This window comes from Pezoporus occidentalis, unplaced genomic scaffold (genome assembly GCF_034315485.1).
Source record: "Pezoporus occidentalis ecotype Australia unplaced genomic scaffold, CSIRO_AGI_Poc_V1 ctg210, whole genome shotgun sequence".
NCBI lineage: Eukaryota > Metazoa > Chordata > Aves > Psittaciformes > Psittacidae > Pezoporus > Pezoporus occidentalis.
The window spans coordinates 750933-769604 of NW_026913965.1; the positions used below are offsets into that span (position 1 = coordinate 750933).

At 38.1% G+C, this 18672-nt stretch overlaps 1 protein-coding gene across 8 annotated transcripts in view; it reads left to right on the forward strand.

Annotated features, from left to right (window-relative positions):
• The window catches only part of LGI1 (leucine rich glioma inactivated 1), a 30747-nt gene extending 16283 nt beyond the window's left edge, over nucleotides 1-14464 (forward strand). For 2 of the 8 annotated variants that reach the window (XM_062619452.1, XM_062619453.1), the window contains exons 2-9: nucleotides 2006-2455; nucleotides 2841-2912; nucleotides 6759-6830; nucleotides 6934-7005; nucleotides 11162-11233; nucleotides 12473-12642; nucleotides 13057-13221; nucleotides 13306-14464. In XM_062619452.1, coding sequence (XP_062475436.1) covers nucleotides 2265-2455; nucleotides 2841-2912; nucleotides 6759-6830; nucleotides 6934-7005; nucleotides 11162-11233; nucleotides 12473-12642; nucleotides 13057-13221; nucleotides 13306-14123 — 1632 coding nt within the window. In that variant the 5' untranslated portion in view covers nucleotides 2006-2264 and the 3' untranslated portion in view covers nucleotides 14124-14464. Of the gene's footprint in view, nucleotides 1-1739; nucleotides 2465-2840; nucleotides 2913-3050; nucleotides 4732-6758; nucleotides 6831-6933; nucleotides 7006-7164; nucleotides 7279-8498; nucleotides 8620-11161; nucleotides 11234-12472; nucleotides 12643-13056; nucleotides 13222-13305 lie in introns of those variants that run through there. The other 6 variants (XM_062619458.1, XM_062619455.1, XM_062619454.1 and 3 more) reach the window with 6 other exon arrangements.
• The last annotated feature ends 4208 nt before the right edge of the window (nucleotides 14465-18672 follow it).

Genomic DNA, 18672 nt, shown 5'->3' on the forward strand with positions numbered 1-18672 from the left:
ACACAGCACAGAGAGCGAGGGAGCTGGGAAAGCACGAGCTGCCCTTTCTTCTGCAGGCGGGGAGCATGCACAGGCACTAGAGTCCTCTCCCAGCAGGCCTCTGGAGGTGTCCCTTTGCCTCTGAAAGCTTTCTCAATGTTTCTGGCAATCCCCTATCCCTCAGATGATGCAGTCCCACCACACAGCATGAGCTCTGTGGGTCTCGTCTCATAATGGGTAGACAGACCTAGGTCACTGTCCAGGCAAGGATTCAGCAATGCTGGCATCCTGCCTAGTATCTATGAGCTGAGTTTCTTGTAGTTTTTTAGCCTGTTGCTCCCCCTTGCTGTCTTTGACCCATAGTGTATGAAATTCCTGCTAGACAGCCATAGCTGGGTATGCACTAGGGCCTTGCTGGCACTCTTCCTGAGGGAGACAGACATGGCCCAGTGTTGGTCTTGAGAGTCGATGGCCTGTAGAGCAGAAGCAATGGGCCAGAGCCAGGTGGCCTTGTAGAACCAAAGGAGGAGTGAGCAGAATCAGAGAATCATAGAATGGTTAGAGTTGGAAGGGACTTTAAAAATCATCCAGTTCCAACCTCCTGCCACAGACAGGGACACCTTCCACTAGGGCAGGTTGCTCTAAGCCTTGAACACTGCCAAGGATGAGGCATCCACAGCTTCTCTGAGCAACCTGTTCCAATGCCTCACCACCCTCATAGTACATAATTTCTTCCTAATATCTGCCTTCCTAAATCTACTGTCAAGAGGGATCTCCTTATCAGGAGATCAAGTATCTTCTGGTGAGGAGACAGCACCTACGTGAAGGAGACTATAGTGAGCATGACTGTATTAAACTCCTGCACCACAGAGTCGACCCTAGTAGGCTTTGTGATTTGTGTAACATAAACAGTGCTGCTGCCACTGTGGGGAAGTGTCAAGATCTGTTAAAGTTTGCAAATCTCTTCTAATAGCAATCCTGTATCAGAAAAAAAAAAAAAAAAAAATCCCATATGGCTTTCCAGCTCTTTGGCATTCATTAGTTTTGTCTTACCATTCTTTATGTAATAATACTTAGGTGCTGCTTAAGTTCCGTATAAAATATTAAATGTAGTTTACTGTAAAGTCATCAGGCTGAGGAATGTTTCTTACAGTGTTCATGCAGCACCTAGCACTGATTTCAACTGCAGCCTCCAGGCAGTATTATGAAGGTTCATTATACCATCAAGATCTGTCCCTACCCTTTCACTCTTCAAGGAAGGTCCATTCTTAACTACAGGTTTGGTGTTTAGATAACAAGTTTCTTTTTTTTTTCTTCCTTCCATCTAAAATGATCAAACTAGTCCCAAGCAAACACATTTTTTTAACTTGAACTTTTAATTAATGTCCATTTTGATCCACTTTATTTAACCAGCTCAGAAAACATGTAACACATAAAAACGGTTCTTTTCCTAAAAAAAAAATTTAAAAAAAAAAAAAAGGAAAATTTTAAAAAAGGCAGTTGGGGTCTATTTTGCATGAGAAAATATTTTGTTTAGGAATGAGAGTTGTAGGCATTCTCTCATACATTGTAATATTTTCCATGTGTGGCAGCTTGTTTTTCAGTGGTACAAATATGTGCAATAAGGGCTAAGGGTAAGAATTAATCTAACAGCTTTTGCAGCAAGGCTTTTGATGGTTTCACTCGATTTCATTTTCCTGTGGATACTGCCGTCAGTTCTGCTGCTTGCAATATGTGAAGCATAATTCTCAGAGGTTCACGAGGTTGTAGGGATCCAGTAGGAGATGACTGATTTCTCCCCCCACACACATTCACTCCACCCCACACCCCCTCACCCACCCACCAGCAAAACATAATGCTGTACTATTTTTGGCAGCAGGGAAAGGGCCTCCTTGTGAAAACAGAAAGCAGTGTATTTCTCAGTTACATCACTTTGCAATCTAATGCCGTGTTGTGCTCAGTGTTTTTGTGGTGATGCAAGTCTTTTTTTTTTTTTTTTTCCTTTTTTTTTTTTTCCTCCCTTCAGCCGGTTGGATTTTCCCCATCTTACAGCACCTCGCAGGTCTCTTCTCTGAGCAGTACATTGCCTGAGTGAATGGAAACATACAGATCAGCTGCAGGTTTCTGACTACAAAAACAGAGTGAAAGAGAAAGAAAAGGGCTGGGAAAGCTGAGACAAATATTGACCTGGACTTACAGAAAGACATCCAATGGCTGAATAAAGAACCCCTGTTCATGTTTTGGGATATTCTTTCAACTGACTGGAACGAGAGCGGATCAAAAGAATGGGAAATGCCAGCAGACCCTTTAGAAGAATTGCTTATTTCTTATGCCTTTTATCTGTGCTTTTGCTGACTGAAGGGAAGAAACCAGTGAAGCCAAAATGTCCTGCCTGGTGTACTTGTACCAAAGATAATGCTTTATGTGAAAATGCCAGATCTATTCCTCGCAGCGTTCCGCCTGATGTTATCTCACTGTAAGGGCTGTAAGCATTTGGTTATTTAATTTATGATTTAAAATGAACTGGGATGTGTGGTGTTTTCAGTGCATACGGAAGGATGCTTGCTGCAGGGAGTACCTCCAGTATTCAGAATCATCAGCTAATGTGTTAAAATTGTGCTTCATCCTTGAATCCTCATTTTTACATCTCTTTCATCCGTCTGTCTGTCTGTGTATGTGCACACATCCCATTTTATACCTTCTTCTATACTACATGAAACCTGTAACATTCTTTTTTTTTGGTTGTTTTTTCTTTTTTTTTACTTACATAAATAAATTTCTCTGTGATGACCAGATCATTATTATAACCATGGATATATAAGACTACATTAATATAAGGTTGTTTTTTTTTTTCTTTCCAGATCCTTTGTGAGATCTGCTTTTACTAAAATCCCAGAAGGGAGTTTTTTGCTCACACCATCTCTGCAGCTTCTGTGAGAAATATTTATATGATACAATTTTTGTTATGAAATGTATATGTATCCATAAATATTTTAGAAAGGGTCTCAAGTGTTAATTTTATAAGAGTCTCAGTGTTACTTTTATAAGAAACAGCAAGAGAAGATTCATTAGATGTCAAAATACAAGACTTCTTAGCAATTTGAAGGATAGTGCATGTTTAATTTTTTCAAAGTGTATCTACTTTGTATTTTGCAAGGCTATCTGTTGTCAGTGCTACTTTGAATGATTACATGCTGAAGCTTTTGGTGACAGAACGTATGCTATCCTCATTATACTTTAATTAACATTACAGCAGGGACTTCAGCATTGCAACAACTATTCATGTTCCTTTTCTGCAGTCCGGGGGCCTGATCCCAATATAAAGCTGCCCATTTGCAACTCCCACTGACTGTGGGTTCTGAAACCCTCAGATCAGACCCTTCATTGCAGTGGGACAGGTCCTGAAGTCCTTTTCCATGTAAAATTACCATTGACTTCTGTGGAAGTTTAGTCACTTCAGTGGGAGTTTTGCCTTCATAGCGCTTGGATTTGACCCTTTTTGTTATTTCATGTTCTTTGAAAAAAGAAAAAAAAAAGTAATGGAAATTTTCCTCCAATTCGAAAAGAAATAAATTAAGCATTTATTTCAAAATCAAATACTGCAATGAGGTATACGCAGAGAGAGAATATTTTGGGGTGTTTACTAGATGCATTTCTATATAGGATTTTTACAGGCTTACAGGCTTTCCTGGAAATTTGGGCATAGGATTATATAATTGTGAGCTATAGAGAAGTAGAGGGGGTGTAACCTGAACTGTTTATAGTGGATGTGCTGCCAGCCTGACACACACCCAGATTTGTCTCAGAAATCCGGCAGGACAGACTCCCTGATGTGATCAAAACCAAAATCAGATGTCTGTCCCGGACCGACTTCCCGTGCACTCTGTATGTGGTCAGAGGTGTAATGTTGATGTATTAGAGCCTATGGCTGTTGGATTAAACTGCTGGCGCACCGATAGCTGAAGCCCTGACCCTAGCTGTACTCTGCTACCTCAAGTGGAGCTGATAAGGAGGTGCAGACGTACTGTACAATTTTGGATACAGGGTAAATAGGTAAATGCAGTTACTATGGAAACCTAAATGCTTTTCTACAGTGCTTTATTCTGGAGAAGCTTTTCCCAGGTGGTCACAGATCACAAAAAGGACACATTTCACATAATTCCTGCAATAGGCCTTTCAAAGGAAGGAAAACCGAAATAGCAGCGTTTGTGAAGCTTGTATCAGTAAAGTGTGAGTAGGACATCATCTCTCTTGGCTACGATACGCCACCTACACAACGATCCCGCTGCCAGGGAGGCAGAATTGGGTAGGGTGGAGTAGGACAGACACAGTCATCTTATTTTGAGTTATAGTGCCTGGCATAGTGGGGTCTGGCAACGGCTTATGGCATTTTCGTAATGGTAATAATTTGCATGGTCTGCCGTACACTGAAATGCATGTTCTAAGCTGATGTTAATAAATGCTGCAACAAAAGCTCTGACCTCAGAAGAGCTGGTTTTGTTCCATTATGGTCTTCAACGAGTGATCTGTTTTCCAGATATATTTCTAACATGGTAGCTGAGCTGCTTGCCATTTTTGAGAAGTCAGACTGCTGATCTGAGGCAAACTCCTTAAACACAGACCACAGGAGGCAGGATTGTATCTGTGGGGTCAATACTCCTGTTTGTACATGGGAAAGGAAAATTTCCACCTTTGGCAGAAGATAGTAATGGAAATAAGAGTACGGAAAATTCAGGCTAATTAGAAATTACAGTAAGCTTTAGCTTTGCATGATTATAGCTGTATCAGTAGGTTTAATTTAGCCAATAGCAAGATTGAGCAGCCTATATTTCTATGTAATAGTCTCCAGCATTACATTTTTGCAGCCCAAATGTGAGCTGGTATCTCCAGTATGACATTCACACATTTCTGAGTGTGAAATATATCTGCTGCTATTATTATTTACTACTATTTTTACTGTAGTAGTGGCAATGGTCTCTGAAAAAATCATGGTCTCGTGCTAAACACTATGCGAAGTCCCAGGCCAGGAGAGCTTCTTGAATAGTATGGATGGTATGCTCTGTGCTCTTCATATGACAACAAAAATACAAAGGACCTACAAGTGCCAGCAGGAGTGTTCCCTAAATGTAGAGAAAATATCCCTGCTCTCATCTCCAGCAGTCGTTAACTGTGTATCAGCAACGTGCTGAGGTTGCTTTTATAAACTGATGACATGAAAGCCCACAGAAAGAAAGGAGGTAGTCATGGCATCTGCTAGCAGCAGACAGTTCCTGCTAAGTAGTATAGTCCCTAGGTACAGTGCAGTATCTTCAGCCTCTATCCCAGAAATAGCTAGCTGGTGGGTCATGCAAACTAGTGTCTGAGGTCAGTGACTCGGGGAAAAGCCACTTTGTGCATCACATATGTGTGATACAGACACTGGGGAGAGGTATGAGATGGGAGGCAAATGAGATCACGAAGTGCAAGACCTGTTCTATAAACCTGGCAATCCCTAAAATAGCTATACTGTTTAAAGAGATACCACCATGTTCTTTAGGAGGGTAGAGTGCAGAAAAGGAAAAATTATCCAGTGAAATCACATCAGAAAAGTAAAATTAGTTACAGGCAGCAGATTTACTAAATTGGTCTTCTGATTCAGAGATTTTACAAAAATACTAATTTTCTTGAAGGAAGACAAGTATTTATTGTTTCTAACAAAAAAAAAAAAGATTTTCCTGCTTATATTTTTCACACATATAAAATTACATATTTAAAGTGGAAAAAGCACAGTCTGCAACAGCTAAGTGAGAAAACAAATCAACTGCAATTTATTCTTTATACCAGAATTTCAGAATAAGAGATGAAGTGTCTTATTAATTTTATTAATTCATACTTGCAAATCTTGCATTCCTCAATGCCTAAAGATGTCACAGGGTAAATTTATTTATCCATCAGGTCTAATTGAATAATATATAGATGTACATCTAGTATTCCACTGGGCAAAGTTCATTGTACTTGACAATGCTCAACATACTAAGGGTGTGGCAGTCCAGAGCTGAATTAAAATGGGCAAAATTCAAACATGGCTGATAAGCATAAATAAAGCTGCAAAAAATCAATGTTGTTCCACTTTTAATGCTTACAAAATTACATAAAATTAAATGTGTTGCTGCTATTTTTATTGCTAGATGGATGAAAAATATATGCACACACTAAGAACTATCTCCAGTTGGTATAATGTGGTCTTAAAAATAGTTCTGATTTGAACACTGATTGAATTAAGAGATTTTCTATTTGTTTCTCAGTAACTTTTTAGTACCCTCAGGTCAAACATGCTCACAAGTTCAACTCAGAAGTTAAGGGATTTTCCTGCCTGTCAGTGATGCTAATTCAACCTGATGTCTGGCTAGCCAGCTGGATACGTTCCCTATGTTGTCATAAAAAATAAGTGTTCTTCAAGACAATTTAGACCTCTGTAGTACTTGAACATTTCATTGTCGACCAAGTATGTCTCCAGTGGCACTTGTACGATCCCATTGTTTTACTGGCATGATAAACCCACGTTTGCATCCCACAGAAGTCAATGGAATTTTATCAGATTGCTCCAGCAGGCAAAGCAACAAGTTGCTAGGCTTGTTGCCCCTTTGACCCAGACTATGGGGCAAAATATCAGCCATACAGCCTGGTAGTGCTTGCACAGAAAAAAACATGAAACCAGGAAGTGGAAATCTGGCCTACCATGGCTTGCTGAACTCTAAAGATGCTAATAACCTAATGGTCTTTTGCATCTCTTTATGCAGGTTGTTTACGTCCAACACTTTTGATGTTATTAGTGATGATGCTTTCATGGGCCTTCCTCATCTAGAATATTTGTGAGTGGACAAATGTATATTTCCTGGTATTATTGAATAGAGGGGGTGGGCTTTCAAGTTCCAGGCATTGCTTTGACCAGAATGACTTTACGACCCGTTACAGGTTCATAGAGAACAACAGCATTAAGTCAATTTCAAGAAATACTTTCAGAGGACTGAAATCTTTAATTCACCTGTAAGTAAAGTGGTTGAATATATTACTTGGTATTTTTAATATAGTAACTGAACCACTGTGTTGCTGAATTTCACATTTGGATATATAGCTATTTACATTTGTTTAAGCAGTATTAATAGTAACTTAATTAGAATGTTAATCTTTGTGTTTCCACGAAAGACTCCCAAACTTTTGGTATTTGTAGAAGGTCAGGACCCAAACAGCTTCCAAGAAGTATGTTTGGCAGTAGCTCCCTGACTTTCTCTGCTCAGAGCACTGGGGATTTCTACCTGAGTATGTAGGAACAGGTAGAAAGCAGAATGTGTCAGGGCTTGGCACTGGTGAAGGGAGTTCAAGTTTGGAACTTGGAGAGCAGGAAGGTGGGAGCTGTGGTCAGCACTGAAGTGCCACAGTGGTGACATGCTGAAGGATGGACACGTGCCTCTTCCCAGGTACCCAAGTCTGGCATGAATCCAAGAGCATGTGACAGTCATTCCTGGGGACAGGCCATCAATGTCTGTACCCATGTCCACTTCAGCCACCACTAAGTGTATCCAGCAGAATTTGACCAAATAAAATTTGAAATTTCCCACCCTTTTAAACAGAAGGGTTGCAGCAAGATGCATTTATTACAACTTACTGGTACACTTCTTCCACTTAACTGTGTGGCATAGCAGCTTTTAGACTCCAGCAGGATTGGCTTCAAAGCCCTGCTCTGCACCCTGTTCTCTCCTGCACATGAGCAAGAGCATCTCATGGTCAGGATCTGTCATGCACTGACACAAGGAACTTCTTAACATTCTTCATGTTGCTGCTCAGCCTTTCAGCTGGCCTAGAAACATGCCTAACCCTTGCCCTCTGATATGCTGCAGCCCCCCTGCTGCATTAGCCAAGAGGGGAAATTAGTCAAAGGCACTCTGGATGCTAATGTGGCTGTTCAGAGCAATGCTTCCCAAGCTCACACCAGTGGAGGCACTTCTCATGCTGTGCTCAGCAGGTGAAACTGCACACTCTCAACAAATACCTGTAACATTCCACTGCAAACACAGGAGTAGCATCCTCATGCTTCTGTCTCTTATTTCACATTCAGTTTATCTTTTAGCAATAATTTTATTTTAGCAAGCAATAAATTTATTGAAAATACAATATGTACTGTAAGAAAACATAACAAATTACAAGAGTACTGTAAGAAAAAGGAGGCTGAAACCTCTGGGGTGTGCCTGACATGGGTTTGTACCTAGCTCTGAGCATTTGCATTCTGAAGCATACATCTTGGGGGGTGTGTCAGAGGCAGGGGAGTGGATTCTGACCTTTTGGCCTTAACCCAATAACCTCCAAGAGTGTTTTGAAACAGGGCCATTTAACTTTTTCTTTCATATATTTTGACACAGGAGAGAAAGCAAAGGTTCCATTTTAAATAGTTAATGCATAAATATAATAGTTGAATTGTAGTTCACCACGTGCTTCACTACATAGTAAATATACCATAAAACACTTTACTCTTCCCTTTTTAGTCAGAACAGACAAGACTCAGAGGTGTGAGCCCAAGCCTACTATGACTACTTGTGTAGATAAAGTTACTTATAGAATGCCCCTGCGTCTGAAGAAGAGAAAAGAGAGAGGGGAGGTAAAAAGGTATATAAACAGGCTCGGCACATCCTGTAAAAATCCATATTAGAGGTATAGGCATACTTACAGTACTATTAGAAAAGGCAGATAATTGGATAAAGCTGGTAACTGGGACCCTATCTTCAAAATATTTAAGCACATGAATAGCTTTATATTCACAAATGGGTTCAGTACATTATTTATCATATTCATTTATTTATTTAGTAGCTGTTGCTGCCAGGGAGCAAATTGCTTTCCTAACACAGAGGAAGGCACAGTTTCTTTTATCAGAGCATATATTCCAAGAGTAACATCTTGTCTTGCCTGTTATATTGGATTCTGGGGATGCTTCAGCAGTTTCATAAGAGAAACAAATGCAAAAGCTAGAACCACAAGTGAGGAGCCACTGGGGTTTGCATGTGGTTGCATGCACATTTTTGGGACACAGATTTGTGCATCATGCTGCTATTGCACATAGAGTGCTATTCATGAAGACAATGAGAAATTTGCAGAAAATAACTGCAAAAGCAGGTCCATTAACCACAGAATGTGACTAGTTTAATCTGCTTGCAGAACCACTCCCCACCCTTTGGGGGAAATTGCACATACACATTAAGAATAATCATTTGGCACCCTGAGGCATTTCTCATTTGAGAAACAGCAGAGTACTTGTGTACATAAAATATATCAAAAAGAACCACAGTAAATAAGCATACAAATGAGTTACATGAAGTTAGAGATGAACTTTGTTCTATTTATTCTGTTAACTTCCTTTTGGCAACATAACTTTTGCAATGCAATAAGCTATCCAAACATTTGTATTTTTATAATGCAATTGATTTTGATAATTATAGTGTGCCCTTACTGTAAAACAGAACCATCTAGTATTTATCATTCTGCAACACAACTCAGTTTCTGCTCAGAGTATATTAAAGGTCAGAAAAAAAAAAAAAAGCTTATTTCTTTTACTAATTTATCATTTAATGTAAAAATCTTAGCATTGGACAGTAATTTCTATGCACAATATGTAATTTTGATTGCACTTCTTTCAGGACTGCAGCCATAAGTTTAACTGCATGTTTGATTCAACCTTTACTCTTTTATTATAAGCCAAATATCACATACAGCACCATCTACACAAGCCAGTGTTTCGTAATATATAAGTATGCTTTTTAACAGTGGAATATAAAATGAGTAATTTTCATCCAAAAATCGGCAAATGCACAAACCTTGTGTAAATTTTTCTGTCAGTCACATTCCCACGGCAGTGGTGAACTGCTGCTACTTCCAAGTCTACCATCTCTTTCAGTTTGTTGTATGATAATTAATATATAAATAATATATAGGGCATTAAACCTGCCTCAGCTTGCACATCTGCTTGGCTTTTTCCATATGAGTTACCTGACTTTTAAAGAATTGCTCCTGAGTGTAAAATTAAGCATAAGTGAAGCACATGATACGTACACCAAACAGTGTTACAATCAGATGTACTTTGAAAGCATGGACTAATGGCATCATCCTGTATTTACCATTCCTGATATGACAAACAATTTTAAATGAGGCAGCAGACCTAGTATATGTGGGCCTGTTCTAGAAATTAGTATATGCCTAAGTGCCTTTGCATGGTGAGATAAATTGTAGTTAATAAATAACTTCTATGTTTACAAGCGACAACAGAAGAAGTTGTTAAGTCTTAGTAGCTACAGATTCTAACTGGGATCTTAAACCAGAATGATTTCTATTTTCATTTCTTCTTGTAAGTAATAAATAATACTGTTACTCAAAGAGCCCTCAGCTATAACCTACGTGACTCTTTTCCTGTCATGCCCCCTGTGACATCTTGGAGAACTCAGACCTTTAGTGGATTCACAGAGACATGTCTGTGTGAAGTGTAATATATTGCTTGTTCAAAGCCTGTTCACATTTTCTCATCACTTTTAGTAGCTAGAATACTCACTGAATTTAGGCAAGGTTTCCCAACATTAAAAACTGTGAATTAACAGCAGGTTTTTGCTGGTCTCATACACACATACTCACACACTCACACACACACATGCACATTCCAGGAAAGAAATGAATGCTGATCAGCAATTTCTTGTCTATTAATGCATATTTCCAAAAACTATGAACTAAACTTAAATCCACTGAATGAAATCTAGTATTAAGATTTCCCTTCCAGAAGAGATACAAGAAAGTGGGGAAATTGTAGTAATATGAACACCATGTATTGGTATCTCATAAGGAAAACATCAGTAGATCCAATCATGACTAATCGTTTTAAAACAATGGTGTTGGCAAAACACCAGAGGTGATTACACCTTTTACCCTGCTAAGTGAAGTTATTGTAAATGCTGCAAGGCTGCTGAAGAGTGAGAACACAGAAGGAGGCATGGCATTTTAGTGGAAGAAAAAGTCACAAAGTAAATGAGCTGTTCTTAAAAGCAATCTTTTAGAACTAAGTGCTACAGAATACCAGGGTTCTTTACCTAAAGAAAGAAACCCTATTACACCCTGCAAAAATGTGTAATTTAATGAATTAGCACTGATACTGAAATATCTTTTTTTACAGGAGTCTCGCAAATAATAACCTCCAGTCGCTTCCAAAAGACATATTCAAAGGCTTGGATTCTTTAACAAATGTGTAAGAAAGCAATTAATTAATCTATTAATTATACTAAAAATATAATGAGATTCTTTTAGAGGACATTCTGAGTAACCATTCAAACTGACAGCCAGAAATGGGATCCACTGGGTAGACTTCCCAATATGGGTAGGCCTGGGTTTTGTCTACTGTTGTTGATAATTTGCTTTAGTTTTGAACATTCCACCAGTTATGAAGATAAGTAATATTGTTAGTAGTTGTGTAAGAGAGATGCATGTTTATTTAGACTTGGTGAATAAGAAGGAAGTATCCTTAGGGATGCATGAGAGAGCATGGCATGAGGGGAAGGTGGAAGGTATTTAATGGAGTAACATTTCTATGTGCAAGCAATTTCTGGGATGGCAATCTTTTATCATGAGTGCATGTGTCTTAGTAAGTACCATCCCATACTAAATTGAATTGCAATCAAACCAAAACGTGAACTTTTAAAAATATGTAACTTAAATACCAGTAAAAATACAAAATATGAACAGATAAATCTGTAGCTGCTTCACTGAAATATGTCCTGTTTACAACACACCAATTCTGGTTCACCTGATGTGGGATAATGAGCACAGAACGTCCTTTGCCTGCTCCCTGTGTTATCAAGGTAGGCTGAATTCACAGTGTAGACCTGCAGTAGTAAGATGTGGAGATGGTCAGTGTTATCTGGTAGCATTACTTGGCAAGACTGATCGTGGCCAGGTGGTTGCACAGTCTGGTCCTGGCACTTGCTTGTTCCTGTACATACAATCTGAAATATGACTGAAGACAGCTGTAAGTCTTGAACAGAACACCTTTGCTTGTGTCTCCTGAAGCCCTAAATGAGTATATCTAAAGGATATACCAAATACTGACTGGCTGACTGTCAGGCTGTATTAATTCCAACTTTGTTATCTAGAATGATCTTACTGAGAAAGGGTAATCCAAAAGAAACAACCTCCCAAAATATGGGGCCAACAATTAGGTAAGCTTTTGTGTACCTGTAAACTTGGAGAAATCAACAAAAATTTCCTACTGATCAAGTTAAGTTCTTTGTGATAACCTTAGTATAATTAAGTCTGTGTGGGTTCTGGCATGTAGATTTAACTATGGGTCTGGACAAATTAGGTCAGGAAGGCAACAACTGAGAATAAGCAAGAGGGCACATATTTAACAAGAGCTTAGTTTGTTGATGTCCTACAAGGAGGAATACATCAGCTAAGTACTTATTTTCAATGCATGATTTATTTATTGTAGAGATCTTAGAGGCAATGCATTTAATTGTGACTGCAAACTGAAATGGTTAGTGGAATGGCTGGGCAGCACCAATGCAACAGTTGAAGACATTTACTGTGAAAGTCCACCAGAATATAAGAAGCGCAAAATCAATAGCCTCTCTCCAAAAGAATTTGATTGCATTATTACAGGTAATGTGCTTCAAATTATTTAATCTTGTTAAATTAAAGTCAAAGCTGTATTTTTTTTTATACTAAGGTCCATTTTTGCAAGAAGTCTGCATAATGGATGGAAATTCCACTAAAATCAATATGAATTCTGTGAAGGTATAAGTCTGACTTCCAAATCACTTGGGAGTGGGGTCTGATATTGCAGGTTCTACTCAAGACTTTAATATGCTATATAAAGATTTGGAGAACTGGGACATAAAACAGCACCTCTTTGAGAAATATCTGAAAACAAATTGCAGTGTTCCCTTATCAACAGGAAAATCAAACTAGCGATGAAATACTGTAATTTGTAATAAAATGGTATCTGCTAAGCAGATGTTTTTTCAGCACAGTATGGAAAGGATCTGTAATTACATGTTGTGTGCACTTTTGCAGAATTTGAAGTTTATCAGTCCCTGCCATACCAGTCTCTGTCAGTAGATACTTTCTCATACATGAATGATGAACACGTGGTTATTGCTCAGCCTTTTACTGGAAAATGCATCTTTCTTGAGTGGGACCATGTAGAAGTGATGTTCAGGAATTATGACAACATTACAGGTATGAACACTGCTCAAGAAATAACATTACAACAGCTGATCCAAGAAGTGGTGCTAACCCTGTCTTTTATTTTTCTTTTTACAGGTACTTCAACTGTTGTGTGTAAACCTATAGTTATTGAGAGTCAGCTGTATGTCATTGTCGCACAGCTGTTTGGAGGCTCCCACATATATAAAAGAGATATTTTTGCTAATAAGTTTATAAAAATTCAAGATATTGAAATCCTTAAAATCCGAAAACCCAATGACATTGAAACTTTCAGGATTGCTGAAGACTGGTATTTTGTTGTTGCAGACAGTTCAAAGGCTGGTTTCACCACGGTTTACAAATGGAATGGGAATGGATTTTATTCCCATCAGTCTCTGCATGCCTGGTACAGAGATACTGATGTGGAGTATCTTGAAATATCTGGCAAACCACATTTAATTCTGTCAAGTAGTTCTCAAAGACCTGTAATATATCAGTGGAACAAAGGAACAAATGAATTTGTTAAGCGTTTTGATATCCAAGATATGGAAGATGCATATGCAGTGAAACATTTCAAAGTGAAAGAGGATGTATACATTTGCTTAACAAGATTTATTGGGGACTCTAAAGTAATGAAATGGGGTGGTTCAGCATTTTTGGATTTACAAAGGATGCCATCCCGAGGGTCCATGGTATTCCAACCGCTTCAGATAAGTAATTACCAATATGCCATTCTTGGAAGTGATTATTCTTTCACTCAAGTCTATTACTGGGATGCTGAAAAGGCAAAATTTGTGAAGTTTCAAGAATTAAACGTACAGGCACCGAGATCTTTCATACATGTCTCCATCGATAAACGAGATTTTCTCTTTGCTTCAAGTTTTAAGGGAACTACATTGATTTATAAACATGTCATAGTTGACTTAAGCGCATGACACTCATAATTCTGAGATTACATCAGACTTTCTACCATAAGTGGACAAAATGAACTAAGTGCATGATGACTCTTATCTTACTTCCAAATGAATGCCTTTAAAAGTTGCGATTGCTAGAACCAAGTATTACTAGTATCTTCATCTCTAATTGTCTAGTGGTGTTGGAAGTTGCATTTTTTAACAAAAAGAAATTAAATTAACTGTTCTTTGCATCCACAATATGTAAATATGTGTGCAACTGCATCTGTTGCTATAAAAAATATTAAGATGTACTTTTCCATTTATTTATTCACCTGTTTGAAACAACTGCCAAATAAAATGTTTACATTTTGTGTCTTTCACATTCCAAATATTATTTGCAGGTGATACCTTTTATTTGTGTATTTAATATACACATATAAAATAAAGCCAAGAAGGCATATTGCCCAACGCAGTATTGTACTGCATGGAAGACACACAATATTGAAAATCAGGTGGGTGTTACATATACCAAGAAGTTCTTGATAAAAATACAGCATTGAACCCCGATCCTATAAATTATCGCCTGGACATATCCTTGCATTTATCTGAAGCCTCACTCATTTAAACATGACTCCACCCAGAAATAAGTGTTCATTGATATAGATGAACCAGTTATACAGATCCAATTGTAGGATGAGGCTTTGTACTGTCTATAGCTGGAAGTACCTGTTCTTCTAAAAATATACAAAGAAAGCAACAGGATAAAAGACAATGTAAAAATCTGTCTTTTTCTACCTCATGCTGAAGTGGCACAAATCAAATCTCTGCTATAACACTGAGGCTGTTACTGTGCTGAGAGCTAGAAGCACAGCTTATTTTTAAGCTAGCATCATTTCTGTATCTGCACTGTCACACATCACTTGCATGAATTCTGTGTGTTCCTGTCAAGTCTTTCCACTGCAATTGCAATTACTTAATCTTCAATGAATTTATTCATTATTCTGAATGAAGCTAGTGAATCTGAAGTAATTTTTTTCCACTACCCTGCAATGAAGTTTAGCAACAGATACGTCTGAAATTCAGGGAACTTTGAACATGGCAGGACAAATTCAGTTGGTGTAGCATATGCAACTCCAGGAAAGCTACCTATATCTGCTAAATTATGCCAAGTCTGAATTTGGCATGGAAATCTATTACAAACTCAAAATAGACTTTTGTTTACATCCATCTAGTACATCACTTGTGAGAAACGTATACTGCTGCTGAAGCTTGTTTGGTGCAGCTCAGGAAAAGAGCTCAAGTTGATTTTAGATACCTTTGCACTTCGCTTGAAGTTAGGAAGCCTTGTGATCCAGTGCCATCTTTCAAATATGAACACTGGGTGTGTTTATACCCATTTCTAACATTTCTAACGTTCACAGACATTCACTGGCAAATAAGACTTAGCATTCTGTGCATGTCAGCTAACCACACAAGCTGATTCTGCAAGCTGGCTGCTCTCTGTACCCACAGAGACTTGTCAGAACATTATGGTGCTACTGAGAGCACCTGCAGGAAATAAACCTGCAGCAAATAAAAAGACATATTATGTATTTTTTAAGAAGCCACTCCTAAACAGTATGTTTTTGTAATAAAGAATAGAGTTCTTTTATATTAAATGTTACTTGAAAAGAAAAAAGTCCCATGTGAACAATACTACTTTAATGGGTTTATTTTTATGATACCATTTTATCCATAGCTGCTTATGCTCTGGTCAGCATGTGGCTTAATAATTACCTATTCCATAAGTAGGAATCAAACAGAATTGTAAGTAGTCACAGTGTGACTAGACAGATTTTCAAAGTTGAAACCTCCACATTTTTTCTTAATAAATACATTTCCCAAAATCATCTTGATAAAACATCACTTGCTAGAGAGGTTTCCTTTGTAAATTTTTAGCTTTTATATGAGCATGATTTCAAATACCAGATGAACCCAAATATTCTTTTTTATTATTTCTCAATGTTGCCTGCACATCTGTGATGGCCAATTCAGTTTGTCCATTTCATCTTCAGTCCACGTTGCATGGCAAAGGAATAAAACAGAAAGTCATGAACCAACCTCCAATGTACCAGCAAATCATGAAGTGTTTTCTACTTCATCTTGTCTTTTGTTTTGGTCTTTTACTTAAGGTCCTATTGAATTAGGTGCGCTGATTTTGATCTGATTTCTCCCCTTATACTTGCCTATATGAATTCTCTATCAAATTATGTAGATAATGGCTATGTATCCCTCTCATTAGAGACATATTATGGACATCTGGCTGAATTTCAGTGGAATTGGATAACCTTGCTAATCTGCTACTAATATTTATTTACAAATGCTAAACCCCAGTGTATTTCCTCACAATTGTACCTCGAGAAGGTTATGTTTCATGGAATCATATTTCAGAGCCAGCCGGCTACACACCCTTTGCTATAATAGTGCTATGATTGTTTTCCTGAGTTAACTTACTCTGAAATAATACAGCAGATTCATGGGAACTCACTCCTGGGTTTAAAGGAAGAGTTTAAAAGCCTGCAAGGGTGTGAGTCACTAGAATTTTACATTCATTATACCTATAAAACAAGCCATGGTACAGTGGAGGCTGGTAAGAGATAAATCTGCTGGGTTAATCTGCTGAAGTACACAACTGTGTTAGCAGTTTGAGTATTCCTTCAGGAAATTTTACCTGTAGCTAAGGACTAATGATTTGGGAAGTTCTTAATGCCTATGTCATTTTTGGAAGGTCAGCTAATCACTATAAAATGCTCAATCTAAATCTGTTCTCTTCTGAAAATCCTCTATCCAATTTATGTCAGGTGGAGATTCACAGGGAGTAGGGCCAGTTTGTTCTTGTGCAAGCATAGCATTTCATTGCATCACATAAGGAATTGGGCTATTTTTAGAACGGAACTCATAATCCTTAATGTGGAAGACTGTAAAGGCTCTTTAGGTGGCTCCCTGTGCTGTTTCTTCCTAATTTCAGAGACTGGGCATTTTAACAACTCCTCTGAGCATAATGCCATATTGCGCCCTGGTTCTCTGCTCACTATTCCTTCTGTTATCAGTGGAAGTCCCAGACAAAACTAAAAGAGAACCTTTTCTCATATATACATTGATACTTTTCTTACACATTGTTTAAAAAAATCCATTTCTTTCAGCAAGTCTCTTGTGGCTAACTGGTTGTCTGTCTTCTGTGGCTGTGGATTTTCTAAACTCCCTAATTGTTTTGGTTTTGACTGACGGATCCTGTAAAATACCGAAAGTATTATAGAAGACAGTATTGTAGGTCATTAATGGATGCTGCTGATCCCTGATGCTGATTAGTCATGTTAACGTCTAAGCAGAAAAGGCTGTTAATGGAATTATATTGTATTCTTACAACTACTTCATTATATTTTTAATGGACCACAAATACAAAAGAACATACACTTCTTTACTCTAGAAAGGATACACAAAATACATTCAGAATACCTGATATTACACCTTGTGTAGTTTTTTTTTTCTTTGTTGTAATGTCTAGGACTTGCAGGTTTTTTGTTTCTACTTATTTTCCATTGGAAAAATATTCCAAAAGACACTCTACCTACTAAGAAGAAAATTCAGTAAGGAAAGAGCTTGTTCTGTAAAATAACAAACCAAACAGAAATAGGGACAAACCGTATTATTTTAGAGTACGGAGTTGCATTTTAATTATAACTTCTCTTAATTCTCTTACAGTTATTTTTTAACTTTATTTGAAGGGGTAATAATGGCCATTCAAAATACACTTGAGGATGGGAAACAATTATTAGCATAGTTGTTAATATGTGTGATATGCTTTGATACATTCTAGTGGGAAGCTAAATGTCTAACAGCTGTATTTATATGAGCATTACAATATATTATGTTAGTATTCAGTGGAAAATAAGGAGTATTTAAACCAGTCCTCAGACTGTTCACGAGCACCACTAATAGCACCAAGAGAAAGTGGGGAAGTCAGCATGTCCAAAATGTTACAACTAAGGACAGAATAAGACCGCAGCAAGTCTCAAGAGTCAAAGAGTCTTCCCTTTCAAGGAGATATTTTTTGTGGTGACACAAATGGGGCAGTAAATAGGTTACTGCCCACTGAAAGGGCCAGGGCCCTGCCAGGGCAGGAAAGAAGTTGAGCCAGGTTCAGCAGATGGAAAACGCAAACCTGAACACTCAATTCACTCGGCTGTTAATGCCTCCCCCACTGTCTAGCAGGTTTTCTCTCCGATTTGTTAATAAGGATTGCAACCGCAGCTACCTTTCATAGGCCTGCAAGCATTCTCCTCTCACACTTGATGATCTGGAGACCTGACCGTGGTAGTAAAGCTGTGATTTAGGCTCCTATTGATTAGAATGGCTAAAGATGTTTTTGTGGTCAGGAGCTAACCGATAAATGTTGAGGTCTTGTGGAGTTCTTCAAGACCAAGCTGTGGTACACTGCCTGACTTATTGCTAACGGCAACTTTTCTTCATTACTGATGACTCTGAATTCTAATGCCTAGTGTTACAGGCATGTCTCTGTTTATAGTTCACTTAAACAAAGTGCTCAGAG